This window comes from Siniperca chuatsi, linkage group LG12, assembly GCF_020085105.1.
Source record: "Siniperca chuatsi isolate FFG_IHB_CAS linkage group LG12, ASM2008510v1, whole genome shotgun sequence".
Lineage (NCBI taxonomy): Eukaryota > Metazoa > Chordata > Actinopteri > Centrarchiformes > Sinipercidae > Siniperca > Siniperca chuatsi.
In genome coordinates, this window is record NC_058053.1 from 25,120,476 (window position 1) to 25,139,993 (window position 19,518).

The 19,518-nt window shown below is 39.5% G+C and overlaps 1 protein-coding gene across 1 annotated transcript; it reads right to left on the bottom strand.

The window, feature by feature from the left end:
* Positions 1–272: 272 nt before the first annotated feature.
* Positions 273–19,234, bottom strand: si:ch211-67e16.11. Its single transcript, XM_044217674.1, has 8 exons — positions 17,403–19,234; positions 15,621–15,893; positions 12,086–12,340; positions 9,489–9,659; positions 7,403–7,534; positions 6,543–6,709; positions 4,488–4,754; positions 273–4,404 (listed from the first exon to the last, which is right to left on the bottom strand). Exons 1-8 carry the CDS (start codon positions 17,644–17,646, stop codon positions 4,186–4,188), a joined length of 1,728 nt encoding a protein of 575 aa, XP_044073609.1. The 5' UTR covers positions 17,647–19,234; the 3' UTR covers positions 273–4,185.
* Positions 19,235–19,518: the final 284 nt, after the last annotated feature.

The following is a 19,518-nucleotide window of genomic DNA, read 5'->3' on the forward strand; positions in this document are numbered from 1 at the left end:
GACAGGAGACTGAGACAGTTTATTACCTCAGGGTCTTCATTTACTGCTTTTGTCACAGATTACATTTGTAGCTGCTATGGGTGTATCTGGTAAACTGGCAACTGTGCATTTGAATGCTGTGAAAATTAGCAGCAGAGCATTTCGTAGTGTCTTAAAAAATGATGTCACTTGATCCACCCTGAAATATTGAATGAGAATAAATCATTCTGAATTAGTTTCACACAGAGACAGACAGACATACTGAGATAAAGAGGGACATAAAACCATCAGTCCATCGTTTGATTATTTATTTTTTTATGTGTAGGCTATTTGTTTGACAATATTTCATATATAAACAGAGGTTACAGTCATTAATGGATAACATACAGGACAATAAATACAAAGATTTATCTACAACACCTTACTTTTTTCATATATACATCTGCTTACACAGAAGGGACAGGCTATAGGTTACACACATTTTTCAATGCAATAAAGATGAGTGGTAATTATAATGTATGTCAAGTTACAAACATTAACTTAGTCATTGAGGAGATTCTCCTTGTCAAATAATTGAAAACCACAAAGTGTCTCATTTATGGCTGAGATTAATCTTCTGTCACACTGAGAAGCTCTAATACGAACCTGAAATGACTGATATAATAATTGTGTGATATTTACAGAAACAGCGCATACACGGCAATACACTTTGAATCATTCAAGAATGTTCAAGGTTATGTAATTACACTGAAGAGCAGCTACAGATATGTTGTTTTTGACAGGAGTGTTTTGAACTTTTACTACAGTGTCTTTTTTTCTTAGAGAAGACAAGTTTATTTGTGTATAACACACTTCAACAACAGGGCAATCCAAAGTGCTAGGGAAATGTATTTGTTTCAGTGTTTTTGCATCTAGGATTACAATATCCTCTTAAAGGGGAGGATCGAGAAATGTTTTCCTTCAATGATTATCCTAGTGTTCCACAATGTAGAAAGAGGAACAGTAGGAGTCAGGATAATGTTACGGCCACTGATTATAAATACGTCAGCTCTTGACTCTGCCTTCAGTTAGCCTTTAGCAGCCCCAGCAGCAGAGTTTTTGAGCTTGCTTTTTGATTTGATCTTTGTTACTCTAATGCTCCTTGGGAGTTATAGTTGACTTGTGTTTTTACAGTACATACTCAGTCTTGTACGTGTGAATTTAAGTCTCTCTTTTTTTTTTTTCCTTTACACAATTTACACATGGTCTTTGTACATGACATCTGATTCTGAACTTTTTTTTTCTTGCTCCTTGCTGGTACTGATGACTCAAACGGGAAAGCTTCATATCCATTCCAGCACTTAGAAATGCTTCAACTGCCAGTCACCCAACATTGTCTATGCATAAAATGAATGGAACCTTGGACACCTAAAATACTGGGTGGTGGTCGTCTGAGTGCCATAGGGGAACTCTACTCGGTATTAAAAATGCAGGCCTATCTGTTTTTTAAACTGGTTGCAACAGCCTCGGTTTGAAAGTTATTGTGCGCTTGTTGGAGACAACTGGGTCAGACAGCAGCGGTTCACAAGGTTGTGCTTTATAACGCTGTATGAAACCACTGAGTAGTCAAAAGCTAAACAGGATTGTCAGGACAACAAGAAAGATTAACATAGGACGGTACTTAGGTTTAGCTTATATTTACAAGTCTGCTTTGCCTATTCACTGCTATGCCCTATTCTGCTGATATGGTCACCTGGTCAGTGCTTTAGAGTTGGAAGCCAGACAAATAAATCTCATGTACTTCGCTGGTTTCTAAAAGTACTTTTATTGACTAGATTGTGATTTGCTGGAGGCAACTAGAAACATTTCTGCTAAATTACATGTCGTACTCTGTACAGATCATTACACAAACTGTGGATATGCACATGTCAACTAGTTGGACACAGTTCTGGTCCAAAACGTTCCACACAATTTCCACATGGAAAGTTTTTCTTCCAATCAACTTCCATCTTTTGTAAAAACAAATCAGTACAACAGACATTAGTACAAAACATAGCAGAGAGGGAATGAGATGTACACTGGGCTGTGGTATATATGGTTATTCGGATGAAGAAAAGACAGGAGGTAATGTATAGACAAAAATCATCACAAAGTACCACCAAAAGTAGAGGACAACAAGTACTTGTTAGTGTAGGGATGGATTAATATTAGAATGTGTGCATGTTTCATGTGATGCCTCTGTCTATGTGATAGAACACACATACACACACACACACACACACACACACACACACACACACAAGTTGTGCCCTTATTAAAATGCCATAGCCAGTCTGTGTAGCAGTGAGGGCAGTCTCAGTGCTTCATATCTTAATCATGATCACTGCCAACCAGTTTCTGTCTCTCGTTTCCTGGCTGTCTCAGTGTCTCTCTCTTTCCCTCTTCCTCAGGTTAAGAAGCATAACAAGCCCTCTATCTCTAAATCTTAAAAATTAAATTTCCTGGCTTCAGACACCACTCTGCTTTAATGCAACATTAAATTCTTTTTACAACCTGGATTTTATTTTTTGAAGGTTTGACCATTGTTCTTGTTGGTCATCATGATACAACTTCTAGAACAGAGACCACAGGGCAACCATAAACAATTTCTTGTGTTCACTTTTATGTTCACTACCAAAGATGTGGTTTAGATAATTGAGTTGAACTGGGGATTTGTTTAAAACCTGTCTGGTTTTCTCATCACTCAGGTTGGTTGTTTGTTCAAACCATTAGAACACAGAAGACCAGGGTTTATGTCCTTTCTCCTATTGGTTTCTTTACAACATGACAACAATTGTTACCTAACTTTACGTAGCATAACCATACCACAGGGGCATCAGATGAGAAATGCTCATATACGCGACCTTTAGACTTGTGTATATTTAGTTTTGGACGACTCTGACAAACAACATTTTGTCATTTTAGGACATAATTATGAGGACATCATTTGTAAAAGTAGCAAAATATCATTAGCTGATTGGGTTTTTTAAGAGGGGTCTAAACTACAATGTGACACAGTTTGGATTACCCAAATGTTGACTTTAGGAATTTCTTTTACAAATGATAGTTCTGCTTGGCAAATATGATGTACTGAACGGACATCTGACTGATTTGAGAAGAGCAAGCAGCAGTTTGGGTTAAGAGGCTTCATGTGTCACCCTACTCTCCAAAAATATTGTCAGTACTGAGTGTGAAAGTTCTTGACCTTGGAAACACTAGATTGACAAAAAATAAATACATTCAGGAGCTTTTAACTGTGAGATGCGGATAAAAGCTAGGAAGTGGACCTTGAGTTAAGGTTTTTTCTCAATCTGTAAGTAATGTTTTTTGAAAAAATTGTGGTGTTAATGTTCAGGTTTTCTTGTGCGCACGTAACACGTCAATGGAAACTCATCTATGTGTTAGGATTTTGTCAGTTCTGTCAAAATTATTCCAATATTCAACTTTTTCAAACACTGTCAGCCAAAAAGGAAGAGGAAAAGTGGAGAAGGTAAGAAAAATAGAGGAAAGGGTAAAAGGAGAAAGAAGTTGAGAAAGACAGTCGAGAAAGGAGTCGAATGCCAGCAAAAGAAACACAGGAAGAATTTAAGAAAGAAGAGAGCGGGAGAAGGGCAAGAAGAAAGAAAAGAGCGAGAGAAAGGGAAGAAAATGAGATAAGCAAGTCAAGAAAGGAAGGAAAGAAGGAGGCAAGAAGGAAATTAAGTTGAGAAGAGGTTAGAGGAGGAGATCAAGAGAGGAAAGGGAGGAGCAAAGTAGCTGATGAAAGGTGAAGCAAAGGGCAGAATGAAGAAATAACTGTTGTAAAGATAAAAATAGAGATAGATGATTGGCTCTGAAATGTTCAAGAGCCCAGGAGATGTGGCGTACGCACACAGACACACACACACTGATCCGAATGTAAGCTAGCAATGGTCTCCGAGACTGGTTGTCCTCTTGCTGAACTCACACACACAAACACACACACACACATACGGTTCACATGGTGTTCAGGACACTCCTGTTGGGATGAGCTGTCATCACCATGGTTACTGTCTGAGCTAGGACAGAAAGCACATGCACACGCCACTGTCCACCAAGCACACTGAAACTAAAGTCCTAAGTTAACACACAAATATGCATATGTGTAATGCAAACGCTTGTATATGGTCGTTGTGTGTGTCCATAATTAGTTTCCCACTGCAGTCTCTCTCACTCTCTCTCTCTCTCCCAGTCAGTCTCAGTGTCTCTCTCTCTGTTGGTCCTCCTCAGTTTCTGGTGCCAGAGCGCGGTTGGCAGGTTCTGGCAGCCCTGGTACTCTCGCCGCATCTCGCCATCCGTCAGAGGCGGCGTGGCGTTACAGGGGGCGCCTGCCAATGTCACGTTTAAAAGGCCGGCCCATGGCTTCAGGAGGCGAGACATCCCACTACCCTAATAACATCATTAGTGGAAGAGGAGATTAGAAGATTATTTAGAAGAGTAAAAAGAAAAAACAACCTTAAATGTGAAATTACCTTTCCCAGGTGGTCCAGCAGGCAGGTCACAGAGCTGATGTAGAACCAGCTGGTGTCCTCCCAGCCAGGGTTCAACCTCTGGTGGTTGTGGGTCTTCTGTGTCTGGCTCTGGATCAGAACCACATTGAGGTGTTTCTGGGACCCTCGCAGCCTCTTGGACAGAACACCACTGTAGCTCTGATCCACAAACAGCAAAACCCGAGTTGCCCTGCAGCCGGCCAGGTCGGCCAGCAGCTCGTTGACGGAGTATCGCTCCTTCAGATCAGCCTGGAAAGAGAGAGGGAGGAGGACAAGACACAAGTTATATTTTTTGAAAACTCTTGGTCACCTCAATAAACTAAGACGGGTTTCAGAACGATGGTGAGGGTATGCAGAGAGGGGTGAGATCAGACAAGAGTAAAGGGAAACATACACTGGCCACATCGCATCCTTTGACGCCTGTAGCACACACCGAACATGCTGTATAGACAAAGTAGTCAAGGTTTGCTGGGATGTGCAAATACAAGGGGGTAAATGTAATAAATTAGCTTCTTTATTGTAGTGTCAACACTAGGAAATAAGACGCAGCAGAATGGAAAAAGCATTTCTGTTTCTGACTGGCTACTATGCCATGTTCACATCACATCATTCAGACCATAATTACGAGCAGCTGAGAGGGAAAGACTGTTGCAGCCAGTCTCCTAGATGTAATTCTGAGTTGAAGATGACAAATTTCTAACAGTTTCACTGTCTCCCATTTAGTGAAAAGAACTACAAGTATCAATCAACCAGTGGAAAAATGGCTAGCCATTATTTGCACTTACATTTAAATAAAATCCAATATTAACACTGATACAATCAATTCAGCTGATTTAAAAGGAGTCATAGACTGTTTGTAGCTTAGAAATATAAAGCACAACAAAAGTAGCTAATTTAGGCTATTTAAATGACAAGTTTCACGGTGAGGGTAACCATCGTGGAATAATCTGTTAACATTTCCAAGTTGGAATTGTGGGCGGTTTTCCTCTTCTTGCCGAATGAATGAAGTTTCATCACACTAGCTAACGTGTTAGTGGTAGCATACGCACTCACCGTGCACGCTCAAACAATTGTTTTCGACAACTGTTTAATGCGCATCCACTGAGTTTCAACAAAAACATTTCTAACATCAGTATCACCAGATGTTGTGTCCTCTCTGATATGAATATTAACAGGATGTAGAATTTTACCAGTATGTGTTTACAGCCATGACCACAGCCTGCTGGACCCAGTCGGATCAGTTGATTGGTGTTAAACATTTCTTTGTAATAACTGCCTTCAACCAGATGAGCTCATATCCTAATTTTGAGAAACCTAAATGTGACGACAATACGGTTGTCTGGGTGGTCCTGTGTGTGTGTGTGTGTGTGTGCATGTGTGTAGTCAGAGGAATCATCTTATCAGGCTGGTAATGGTTCCCATGTGTGTCTGATAAATCATTTTCCATTCTGTGTTGGTGATCTGCTTTAAAGACACCAGTCTATTGTTTCACTTTAAAGAGTGTGTATGTCTGTATCTCTTTGTGTGCTAGACACTGCTGCATGATATTCCCTATACACACACACACACACACACACAACTTTGACTGTCAGTATAGGGGAATAAATCAGTGTGCGGCTTATTGTATATCTGTAACAAGAGTGGTGGCAACAATGTACTACTAAGAATTTATGCTTGGCTGATGAGGAAAAGTTGGTGAATGAATAAAAGCAAAATGCGACAATGTGCAATGAAAACAGGCCTAGTGAATACACCATGACGTCGCTCATGATGTGTATGGAGTGATGAGGAGACTGTAACCTTCCTCAAATGAATACATAAAACAAACGTAAATGTTATATTTCCATTCCGTTTTATACGTCGTTTGTTTGTTTGAGTTTTGCGCTGTTTTAATGACATCATCTTGTTGTGTTCTGTTCTTCTCCGATGGTTTAATGGCACCCAACTGAAGAAAAAGTGCCACCAGCTGTTTATCTCAATGAACCAACTCCTAATATTTGCATAACGGTAGTTGATGGGTGTGTGTGTCTCTCTTACAATGCCATTGAGGTTGGCGTCCCACAGCAGCATGGTGCCGTCATTGCGTGTTGGAGAGTTCAGGTAAAGAACCAGTGTGTCGGCGCAGTGCTGCTTCCTGCAGACGTACGACACGTGGTTACGAATCACCGCTTTCTCCGTTGCCGAGTACACACCCTCTACATCCTCTGTGGGGGGAGGAGACGGGGGTGTTCAGTTAGACATGTTGTAGAGATAGTCATAGTCAGTTCAATCTTTGGTGGAGTTTACCTGCTCACTAGCTTTTCTTTGTCTACAGTACTGTAAAATATATCTCAGATATTTCTTAAAAGAAATATCTAAATTCTGAGTTGTTTCTTCTAAACTCTTAAAATGATCTTTGCTTTTGCTCCTCTTTGCCCGTGAGATTAATTAGAGGAAGAGGAGAAAAAAAGAGAAACAAAATCTTAGACAGTTATAACAGGGAGGCAGGGAAACTGAATGCATGTAGTATTATGTACTTTCTGCAACACCTGTGCTGGGTTTAGACAGGATTAAGTCCACATTACAGCCACATGGTATACATCATGAGTCAGGCCACTTCATTGAGGCCAAGACGATGATAATGATCCAGGGTAAGCTGTCAGAGTGTAACGAGAACTTTTTCAGATATTTAGAAGATTTTTTTTTAAAAACATAGCAGCTTGAATGCAGGTCAGTTTTCAAAAGTAAAGGGCAGCATGTTAACTGTGAAAGCTTTTTTTAAATTTAATTTGAAATGTTTGCTCTGTGGCTGTTTGACTGAGAAAATAATAAGTTTTAAGTGCAATTGTAAGACTTAAATTTGGTCAGTGAGACAGAGGCAAGAAACTTTAAGTGTTCATAGAGCAAAACTGTCCTACCTGGAAGCTGTCCGCTGCTGGCGAAGAAGGTCTTGATGTGATCTTTATGGAAGCCGTTGTTCTGCAGCATTCTGTAGAACCTCTGAAGATTCTGAACATGACGCTGGAACGTCATCTGCTGCTGCCAGCCGCCTGCAGTGCACACACACACACACACACACACACATTTTCAGAGGCCACCGTGAACACAGCACAGCACTCCTGTCTTTATTAGCAGTTTGATTTTGATTAGCCACAGCAGAGCGACTTTCTACCAGTCACACAGAGACACAGCGGTCACACAGCACCAGAGAACCAGGCTCTGTGTCTGTCTGGCTCTAGGCTCTAGCTACTGTGGCCATGAGTTGCTATGCTAAAATTAGCTAGGCGACCTATTGAAGCACAATTTATAGGTGCTGGGTTGTAAAGTTCAGTGCTATTTGATTGTACTAATACGCTGATGGTGTTCAGACATGCATGTGGTGCTAGAGGCTTACTCGAGACTCAGGGGGACTCATGGTAGATAAAACATGATAAAGTGTCCTCTAGGGTGCCCTTAAAATGGAGAAAATGTGATGCATTGACCTTCCAGCGGAGAAAATGCGATGCAGTACCATATAGGCTGCCCTACGTGCTAGAAAATTAGCTGGCCTCTATGTGCCTCTAAATTATTAAATAGTTAAGTTAAGTTAGTTCCCTGTGTGTTTTTATAACAGAGGTAGTAGTTATACTTTAAATCTGAGTCACATAATAAAGCAACTTTAATCTTAACCTGGGTTTGGAACTGTTTCGCCATAAATGCATCACAACTGCCCTTGCACTTCTTGCACTCCAGAAAGTCTTATAGAAAGGTGGGTTGGATAATAAATGAACCAAAAATGCTGCACACTAAAATTATAGACTAAAAATGGCATGAAGTCATTTGACTATATTTTAGCATTAATAGTAGTGTTTCAGAAAAGTTTGATGCTGGTTGGTCAAATGCAACTTCGTCACAATGTCACGACCACTACATACTCCAAGACAATACAAACAACATTTAGTTTAATTTAATACTTTGCAGTGTGTCTCTTATTCAAGATTGTTTGTGTTTTGTTCCATTAAGAAGATATTAAGGTTTACTTTAAATGGAGGTATGTGTTGGGGACATGTTTGCCTAGATTGTCAGGTGTCAAACTGCTTGTTATCCCTCTTCAGTGAGCAATAAATCCAAACTCCAGACATCAAAACATTCACATACCTTGTCATAGTCTCTTATGTATATCTGTTTTAATCATTCATTCATTCAACCTTTATTCTAACTTGGAAATACATTGAGATAGAGATAGCCGAGTAAAAGACCACCAAGATAGGCAACAAGAAACACAAATAATAAAAAATAATAAAGCTCACAATGATGAGTATTATAATTATCACCAGTAATGAATCTTAGTGCAGAGTGATAAAAAGCACCCAAGGGCTTCAGAGTTGCAACTGAAGCATGGATGTAGAAAATGTCACTATAATCCAAGACTGATAGGAAAACTGCCTCAAGAAGCGTCCTTCTACAATGCAGAGGAAAACATTTTATTCCTATAGAAGTATTTTATTCCTATTTTCACCCTTAAGTTGCTCACCAGTTTAGTCACATGGTATTTAAAAGTTACCTTTTCATTAATCCAAGTTCCAAGATACTTGTACTCTGTGACTCTTTCAATATTTGTACCATTCTTAGTAGAAATTATGAGATTTTCATAATCAATATTTTTGACTCTGGTAAAAAAAACATAAATTTAGTTTTATCTGCATTAAGAACTAATTTATGGTTCTTGAGTGCAATTTGTAAATCAGCAAAGCAGCGCTGAAGAGATTTAGCAGCATCCACACTACAGAATTAAATTAGAATCATCAGCATAAAGATGTATATTACACCCAGATACAGAAGAAGCAATATCATCTATATAAAGAGTGAACAGAACAGACCCCAGAATTGAGCCTATTCAGATTTAACATTTCCAAAAGCCACACGCATGCTGTCTGGCCAAAAGGTAATTGTGAAACCAATTAGAATCATTTGGTGATATTTGATAAGAACAATGCAAATAGGAAAAAACACAAACTGTCATACCTGAGATTAGCACAGCGTGGTCACAGGTCTGGTAGAGTCGGCAGGAGAGGTGCGTGGCCAACGGCTGCTGGTGGCAGCGTCTGGTGTTTTTATTTAGCTCACAGCTTGAGACAGGCAAACTGGGAGAGCTCATTGGCAGTGGCTGAGGGCACCTTGCAAACTCTGCATGGTCTGTTGGAGGAGGTGGCATGTCAGAAATGAAAAATATCACAGAAAATACACAGGTGCTTGTCTATAAATCCACTTCTAAATAAAGCACAGCCTCAATGCTGAAACATTCAACAAATTTCCTGACATCAAGTCAAACTTGGTATGCTAGTCTACTCAGCAGACATGTGTACATGGGTCACAATCAACAATTAAGAAACACTTAAAGGTGGGGTAAGCAATTCTACATTTTTTGTCAAATTCAGCAAATATCTCCTCACGGTCCCATAGCTGTCCGTTCTGTGTTTGTGCTGAAAAAATAATCCGGTGTTTGTACACAGCCCTGGCTCTGTAAATGGGAAACAAACAAAGTGGCTCGGGCCGAGCCACACAACACTATTCCAGCCAATCGGTAACATCTCACGTTCGTGGCACATACTAACAAAGTGTAATCGTCAAGAGGGAGAGATGGCCAATAAACAGACAAAGAGGAGAAGGTCAGAATAACAAAAGTTGAAAAAGAAGTTTTATGATCAGGCAAGGGCAAAGAGCCACTTTAACATGAGGCTTTCCAACAGTGGAGAGACCTCTGAGAGTTGAAAGGTATGAAGATGGATGCTGAGGTTGGTCTGTTTTTGCTTGACAGGTGGGTAACATTACTTGTTATGTTTTACAGAACCAAAAGGTCAGTATTGTTTTGTCCCTGTTTGTGATGTTTGTGATTTATATGTCAGGTAACGTTAAATGACTTGCCCATGGGCATTCAGCTTACTTTCTAGTTTGGCAATATATGCTGTTGTTGTGATGTTAGCTATAGTAGCAGGAGAGTTATAAGTATCGCTGTCTGGAGCTGGTGTGCTGGCTCTGGGAAACTGTCTCATCCTCTCTGCATGTTAGCTTCTCAGCAGCAACTGTATCATCAGTTTGCTAACCCACAACCTAGCTAATGTTAGTGACATTTGGTTACATTACTTGCTGTGTCGTTCGTTCTATATCATGGTATTTGTCTGTACGTTTGAGAAGGGTTTTATAGCCACAAAGACCTAAAAACATTATTATTATTGGATTGATGTATAAATCGAAATGCTATGCTAGGTAACCTTCCTTGATAGTTTAGCTACAAACCTACAGCCCTGTCTTCGGTCATTGTTGTGTGCTTGCATGTCGTTTGTTTGATGTTTTATATTATAATTTTTGTTTTGCGTCAGCTACCCTCGGGGAGCAGACGCTCTGGATTCTGCCGTATTGCTCAGTTGTTAGTGTTGTTGCCTAAAGGGAGGGGTGTATTTGTTTGGCTGTTGAGTTCAAACAATCTTTCTCCAGAATCGCTTACACCACCTTTAATCTCCACATATTTGTAGCATGCCAGAGGTGGTTTGTGGATTGTCTATGTTTGCCATAACAGCATGATAATAATTTTCCAGCAGTTTTTCTCACGAGGCCCAGGTTGCTGGCAGAGGCTGCAGGTGTGGGTGGTCTTGGCATAACATGAGAATAATTCTGCATTTCACTCAGAGAGCCTCCTACCAGGAAAGGTGCAACAGAATGCTTGAAATGGATATTCTATCACCAGGAGGATGTATCCTTATTACTTTGAAACTCTGACTTTTACTCTTATATCGCCATGAGGTTGAAGGTTTTGCTTTTGAATGAAATATCTCAATACTGGGTGGACTGCCATGCAATTTGGTACTGATATTCAAGATCACCAAGGGATGAATCCTAATGACTTTGGTGATCTCCTAACTTTTCCGTAGTGCCACCAACAGGTTGACATTTTTGGTTGTGAGTGAAATATCTCCACAGGTTTTGCATGAATTGTGATTAAAATGTGGTACAGACATTTATGTTTCTTCAGGTCAACATTTTATTTGTCCAATATTTTTTTGACCAAATGGTTTATGACCAAATACCTGCAAGACTAATGACATTCCCATCAGCCTCAGCTTCACTTTGTGTTTAGTGCTCATTAGCAAATGTTAGCATGCTAGCACGCAAAATTAAGACGGTGAACATGGTAAACCTTATACATGCCAAACATTAGTATGTTAACATTGTCATTGTGAGCATGTCAGCATGGGGACGTTAAAGCAATGCTGTGCCGAAGTACAACCTCACAGAGCCGCTAGAATGGCTGAAGACTCTTAGTCTCGTTAAACCTTTCTTTTTGTGTGTTCAAGGATGTTCCATCTTTCAGGAATTAATAGGTAATCAAAGTTTGGTGTTTTACCTGTAGTAGATATGAAATGAAAAGACTGTTATCACCTGAATCTGTGTGTTCATTAGAGACCAAAAATGTGTTTAGCCTAGCTTAGCATTTAGACTGGAAGCAGGGGAAACTGCTAGCCTCCAAAAAATACACCTTCCTCCATGTTTGTTAGTTAAAAGGAGTTGACTGGGTTTTGTTCAGATCTGCTGAACCCTCATAAAAGGAGCGATTTAAGACCTACCAACACATCTGAGTCTCTGTGTTCGGTTGTTGTCTCCGAGTCCAACCACCAGTGGAAGAAAGTGGACTTCACATAGCCCTCCAATGGCCCGCTCCCCTAGACGGCTACCACCGCTAGTGGTAATGGTACCACCACGCAGTGCCCCACCTGCCAGTCGACCATGTCCATTACCCATAAGCCTCTCTGGCCCGGCTTGCCGACGCTTAAGCTGGTTCTGACAACGACCCTTCAAAGCCAGAGTCAAACACTCCTCACCTGAAGACACAGAGAGTGAAAGACATTTTTATATCTTTAGAGACATGTTTAGATACACAATGTCCTTCAGTGGGAAATAAGATCAATGGGCCATTACTGCCAGCTTGGCCTCCCCTTCTCAGCTGAAAAAGTAAAAAGGTATTTATAAAAGTGCAATGTTGAAGGAGTATGACCTCCTTCCTTAAGGCTGTCGCTAGAGGATGGTAAAGGGGCCCCTAACAGGTTAACATGGCCATGATCATCATGGCTAGAGGTGAATGAAGTTTTTGTGGGGGGGATTGGTACCCTTGTATCATTTTGCAACGGAATAAAATGCAGCTCAATCATTCTGGGAAAAAGTAGTTTGGGGTTCCTCCAATTTACTTTAATTGATTACAGTTTTCTCTCCACCTACTTTTCCCTCACTCCATTTATCCTCTTCATTTCCTGAGCTTTTCGTTTATGTCTTCTGTACTTACTATACTCCCATTTTCTCTTCTCCTTTCTTCTCCTCCTTTGCATAGCAAACCTCCATTTTCTTCCTCCCTCTATTTATTCTTTCTTCCTGTCCTCTCCAGGTTAAATGAGGTCTAAAAGTTTTGCTCTAAAAGTCTCTGATCCAAAAATCCATCTACAGCACCCAGCAGGGGGCACAGTGCTGTATGCGTGTATGAATAATTGACAGGTGTGTGTTCGTGTAACACGGGCCAAATTCACCTTAACATCTGGCCCTAACCTCTCTCACAGCGGGAGGTCAACAACTTGCACTTTCAAACATGTATCTTTTACAGGACTCATGAGGACCATCACAGAATACATTTACTTTCTGTCCCCTTGGACTATTTCTACATGAATAAAGCACTTTGGAAACACTTCTTTTACTCTCCGTTTGGCCTTTTATCCACAATCAACCCGCTGTTTGCCACCACCAAAAGTGAAGCTTTTTAGAAACGCTGATGTTTGATTGTCAACCCTTTTACAAATACTCTCACTTTGCTTTTAGTGTCACACAACAATTGTCTGTCTCCTCCTGAATTTCTCTGTGATCACTCACAGTATTTTGTTGTTTACAATGGGCAATTTCTCAATACAGCTGCTAATATTGACACATCTTTTTATTTCTGCTGTCAGATGACTTTACAAGTACAAAATGGTGATTTAATTTATGGTCAAAAATGTTACCAACTAACCTAGGTTTACAGTTATTCATCTGTGGCTACATTGAGATAAAAGAAAAAATTGATTTAGATGACAGACTTTTCAAAATTAAATAAGTGTGGATGGAAAACATTGAAGATGACATATAAGACATTTGTTAAAAACTACAGGAAAGTTTTATTACAATTTGGGTCAATATTTTCAGTGCTTTCAAAGCTTTGGCCACTTTGTAGTTAAACTGGAATTATGCTTTAATCTAAATCTAATTTTAAACCTATTGCTGAAAGTAAATCCTAAAACATTCCATAAAGAAGCAACCAAAATCTTCCCCTTGCAAATGTCCTCACTCTAACTCTAAAACCCAAGTTGGTTATCACAAAGATAGAAGTGCAAACACACACACACACACACACACACACACAGCAGAGACATATCAGATGTTGCTGTGGGCATAAAGTGCTGAAGAGGTAGTTGGGTCAGACCCCCTCTGAGCAGGAAAGTGTCCTGCATCAGACAGTGAGCTATAAATGGAGGTTGACACCACGCACATTCAACTTTTACTTTCTCTTCTGCTTCAGTTAAAGGCAGTCACACACACACACATATACACTAAATATGCACGCAGTACACATATACACACAGATACATGCATATTTGGTGCATGGGTTCAAACAGAAATTCAGACACACAGAAAGAACACAAACAGGCATGTGGACTGCTGAATATTACTGCTACTTTACTGTTGTACTGCTTTTGAATACTATCACTACTGCTTCCACTATCCTGCTGTAATATTACTATTTTTGCTTTCAAAAAACATCAGATCATAAAGCTTTAAAATCTGCAAGGGGAATGAACAAATCTAGTTTGAGGGCAGATTGCAGTTTATTCTATAAAGAAAGGTACATAGTACCTGAAACCACTTCTGTCAAGATTAGTGCTACATACATGGGATATCTAAAGTTGAGCAGTTATTGGATCATGCATTGTAGTTACAAGATTTAAATGAGAGTAGAGATGTTAGCTAGTTTGGAAGTTGAAAGACGATGAATGTAGATGAATATCACAAGATGATTATTTCTTCTTGTCATTAAGAAAGTCCATCCAACTTTATGATACAGAGAGTACGTGAGTAAGTAAGACTAAGTGATGTGTAATGCACTATGATAAACAGGGTTCAGCTGCTGAAATAATGATGGGGCAGCGTGACAGTACAGAATGACTCTGTAATCAAGTGCAGACATTAAAGTTGACTGAACAACAGTTTAGGAAAGACAGACAGCCTTTAATTCTAGAAAGCTGAGTTTGATGTTTAATGTTTGAGTCAAATGTTGAATATGAATCTTGAATGACAGGCTGCTGTCAAGTATTTGTATAACTCAGCAAGAGTGATATGGGTAGCATTTAAAGTTTTAATGACAGGAACATCAAAGACACTGGTGGATGAGGAGAATACCATGTACTTGGTCATATCTGCATTTAAAACAAATCTATGATTAAGAAGTGATAGTTGGAAACTATAAAAAGGTTGACTGAAGATGAGCCTAGGTTGTAGTGGAGCTGGGGGCATCTAAAATTGTATCATCTGCATAATAATGAACGTTGAAGTACTGATAGGGAAGAATAATAATTATTATGAATAATGCAAATTGTAATAGATTGTAATAGACCAAGAATAACTACCCAGCGGCACCACATTATTACCACTACTTTTGCTACTGTCTTCTAACTGCTATTACCACCACTACTATAACAATACAACTACTATGACTACTACTAGGTTATTACTACTACTACAATTACTAATGCTAGTGCTACAAGTTTAAAGCTGCCATCAATTCAATTGACAGACAGGTCTTTAATACAAGGGTTAACACTAAAAACAATGTAATCCAAGGTAAAGTTAAAGGTTTGTATACATTTGTAATGTTTCTTAAGGCATTCAAAAAACTGCCCTTTATTTTCAATTATGATTAGTTGACATTTCCATTATATACTGTATGGATTAATTTAGCCCCAAATTTAAATGTTCCAAAAAAAGAATGATTGAGAATTTAACAGCCAAATAATGAGTAATTTACACAAAGTAAAAAATGACTTAACAGTATATGCACAGAAAGACTGTCAGTGTCTGCTGACTCACCCAGGTAAATGCCATCCAGATGGGAGCAGCTCTTCTTCGTCACATTCAAATCCACATAGAAGAGGACCACTGGGTGTCCAAAGTTCTCCCCAGGGCTCGGATCCAGCACTAGCACGGCATCATGAGCTGTGGAACCGGGGAACGGCTGCTGCTGTCTGGGGGGACCTTCCCCTCCATTCAGCACCTGGCTGACGCTGAAACCTCCCCGCGGTTTAGAGCTCACCATCCTACCTGAGGAGTCCGGCAGGATGGCCAGAACTTTGTCTGAGTTACCTGGAAGGTTTTGGAAGAATAGACTGTTACTAGGGAAATGAATTATACAAGGCGAATGGTCCAGTTAAAAGAGATACTATAATATTAGAGAAAAACATGTGTAGCTTTGTGCATAGGTTACTAAATTTACTATGGCAATTCTACGGTAATGTGATATATGAATACCTCAGAGCACTTTAAAAGTACCAGAAAGAAACAGAAGTGTCTGTGTATCTACAATGTCTACAAGAATCAAGTAGTGATACATAAACACACTCGTAGACTCAGTAGGTAGTCTACATATTATAGTAATATGATACCGATACCATCGGAGGTATAATATACCATTTCAAACAACAACTTCACTTTGACTACATTGAGTAACACAGTGACAATATAATACCATATAGGAGAGAAACAGTCCCTTTAAATACAACATGGTGACTTTAAAGTCAAATTGAATAAAATCTGTAAAAACATTTGAGGAGATTTTACATTATCTGGTAAAGTGATATTCTATTTTTATCCATTTTAAATTACTTTATACTGTGTATATTATCTAATAATTTACTACATGTACTGATAAGTTTTTACCCATAGGCCTTTTTAACAGTGGACATTTTGACTTGTCATCGGAAAAAGCACAGGTGTTACTAATAACATTAACGATGGCTCTGTTCAGCTGTCCTAGTCATGACAGTGTGACAGTGAGCCAGCATGAACAATAACAGGACCCTGAAACTGAAGCAGCTAAATGGAATTCAGCCATCCTTAAATGAATTATTTACTCCAATAAACAAATGTTTCTACTGTGACATGTCAAATGTCTACTGTGAAAAAAGGCCTATTGTTAATTAGTTGCTACAGAAACAAGCAATTTACTATGATAAATAAGATAAATGAACATTTGTATTACATTTTGACATGTTTTTGACCCATCCTTTCATTTATCACATTGCATTTTTGCTGACAATGCCTGCTATAATAATTATAATTTATTGTTATAATACAATGATTATAATAATGATACTAATCAAAACAAATAATATTCAGGGTTTTTTTTTTATTCATTAGAGGAACACAATTTTTAGTCCATGTGAAATGGTCTGGCAAACTTAATCATTAATGGATTTATCTTTTTCTGTATTTCAGACAAATCAGTGATACAATTTGTATTATTCAAACAGCAAATTTAGACTCTTTCAGTTGTTCTTTTTAAGGCAAGACTTTTGCACCCATTAATCAGTATGACCACTAAACCAGTCTCTTTTATTGAATTCTTTTGACTGATTTTTTAAAGGCAATAAGTTAATAATTTCACTCTTCTTTTTCAGTGATTTCAGTGTATTTCCCCCCTCAACATGGACATTTAAACACATCTTGAAATTAAATGACACTGAAAAATTGTACATCAACTGGTTGTATACTGTACATTGTACACTTGTCTCATAAACTGCTATAAACTACACCAAACCCTCACTCAGGAAAAAAGAAAAAACCCCGGTGATGTGTGACCTTTGCCCTCCCTACCTGCAGCTGTGCGTGGCTCCGATACGTAAACAGCCACAGCGGACATTGGCAGGTGGGCGAGCCGCCTGCACTCGGCCTCAGGGAGGGAGGACATGCGGAGGCAACGGTCCAGCTGGTCCCAGTGCAGCGACTGGAGGCCTGAGCGGACCCAGCGCTCCAGCCGGCCCGGGGCCATGCTGCCTGCCAAGGTTGCCACTGCAATGTGGAGGATGAGGATGGAGAGAGGCGCTGCAAGAAGCCTCATTGCCACACCTGGGTCCTTCGGGTTCTTTACTCTTGATTTTCCCTTTGAAATGTTTCTGGATTCTTTTTGCTTTAGTCCCCCCTTTTTTGTTTCTACTTTTGTTCTTTAGTCCTCCCTATTCTTTTGATTTGTCCTTTTTCTTTACTACTTCTTTTCTTCTTGGTTCATCCTTTTTCTCCCTTTATTGCCTTTCCCCCTTGATTATTCCTTTTCTTCTCTGTAGTCGCTTTAAACCTTCTTGTCCCTTTTTCCCTCCCTTTTTTCCAGATATTTCTCTTTTCCACTTTATTCCTCTATATCCTTTCTATTCCTTCACTTTTGACTCTTCACTCTTGCGTTTCTGTAGCTTCTTTAGACTTTTTTGGTTGGTCCTTGAACTTTTCCTGCTCCTCTGTCTTCAGCAAACTGCAAATTCAGACTCTTTAAGTTGTTTTCTTCCCTCTCTTTCAGAATAATTTAATAAAATCTCCAAAAACTAAAAAGTGAAAATAAACTTTTCCTTGATTTTTTCAGCTGACAAGCTGATATTCTTCTTCCCCTGTTAGTTCTTTCTTTTTCTTCCTTCTTGAGAGAGTGAAGTTCACACAGTTGATCTACAACATCTTTGATCATTAGGGTGAAAAAACTTCCTCCTCTTCTGTGTTTTCTGCTTTATTCCTCCTTTTTTCTGGATTTGGAAAAAAAAAAGCAAAACCAGACACTTATGGTTGCAGTTTTCTTCTGTTACTCAATCTTTATTTTCATCTTTATATCTCCTTCTTTTGTTTTTTTAGGATGTAACAGACACCAACATCCTTTTTTGGTTGGTCTTACAATGAAACCCTTTTCCTTCTTTTCTCACGTCACTTTTTCTCTATTATTCCTCTTTTCTTCTGGATTTCATAGGGAACAATATATCCAATAGTCCGCAAAGGCGCCAATTTAGACTTTTTTAGTTGTTCTTGTCTTTTGTTGATAGGCTAACTTTTCCTCCCCCTCCTCTTCTTCTTCTTTATTCCTCTTTCAGAGGAATGATTTATTCAGCTGAGCCGGAGCAGCTTCAGGCTCTGTGTTGGTTTGGAAGGTGATAGATCATCCTGGAGTAAGAAAATTTTGTCCTGATAAACGAGACTCAGTTCTCAGTGGACAGATCCTGTTTCTTGTTCTACTACAAGCAGTTTATCCTGCAGACTCTTTGCTCTCAGACACTGGAGACTGGATCGTCCACAGCTCCGAGGACAGAAGCACTCCTGCTGCTCAACCCACTCAACCCGCTCACTGTTCAGCTTCAGTCTGCTCGCTCTCTCCTGGTCTCTTTATCTCTCTCTCTCTCTCTCTCTCTCTCTCTCACACACACACACACACACACACACACACACACTTCTCTCTCTCTTTCTCTGTTTGCAAGCTCTGACATGCCAGGTGGAAAGAAGGGAGGATATGAAGAGAGAAGAGTCCAGAAAGGATGAAAGGATGAGTGGAAGAATGGATGAGGAAATGAAGATGGAAGAGAGATAGGTAAGGAAAAAGCGAGACGCAAGAGTAGAGGAGAGAATGGACAAGAATGAGGGAAGAAAGAGAGGAAGGAAGAAGAGAGGGAATGAAGGAGGGAGTTGAGGGAGATGGGAGGAAAGGATGAATGAGAAGATAGGAGGAAAGAAGAGAGAAAAGGATAGAAAAGTGGGAGGAAGTGAAAAGAAGAGGTAGGAGAGAAGTAGAGGAAATAGAGAGGAGAAGAGGGACAGGCAGGAAAGAGGAAATGAAGAGAGGAAATTGAAAGAAAATAATTGATGAAGATGAAAGCATAAGAAGCTGCAAAGAAGTGACAAAAAGAGGAAAAGAGGAAAGGAGAGGAGGAGAGCAAAAGTAAGGCAAGGATGAAAAAGAGGAAAA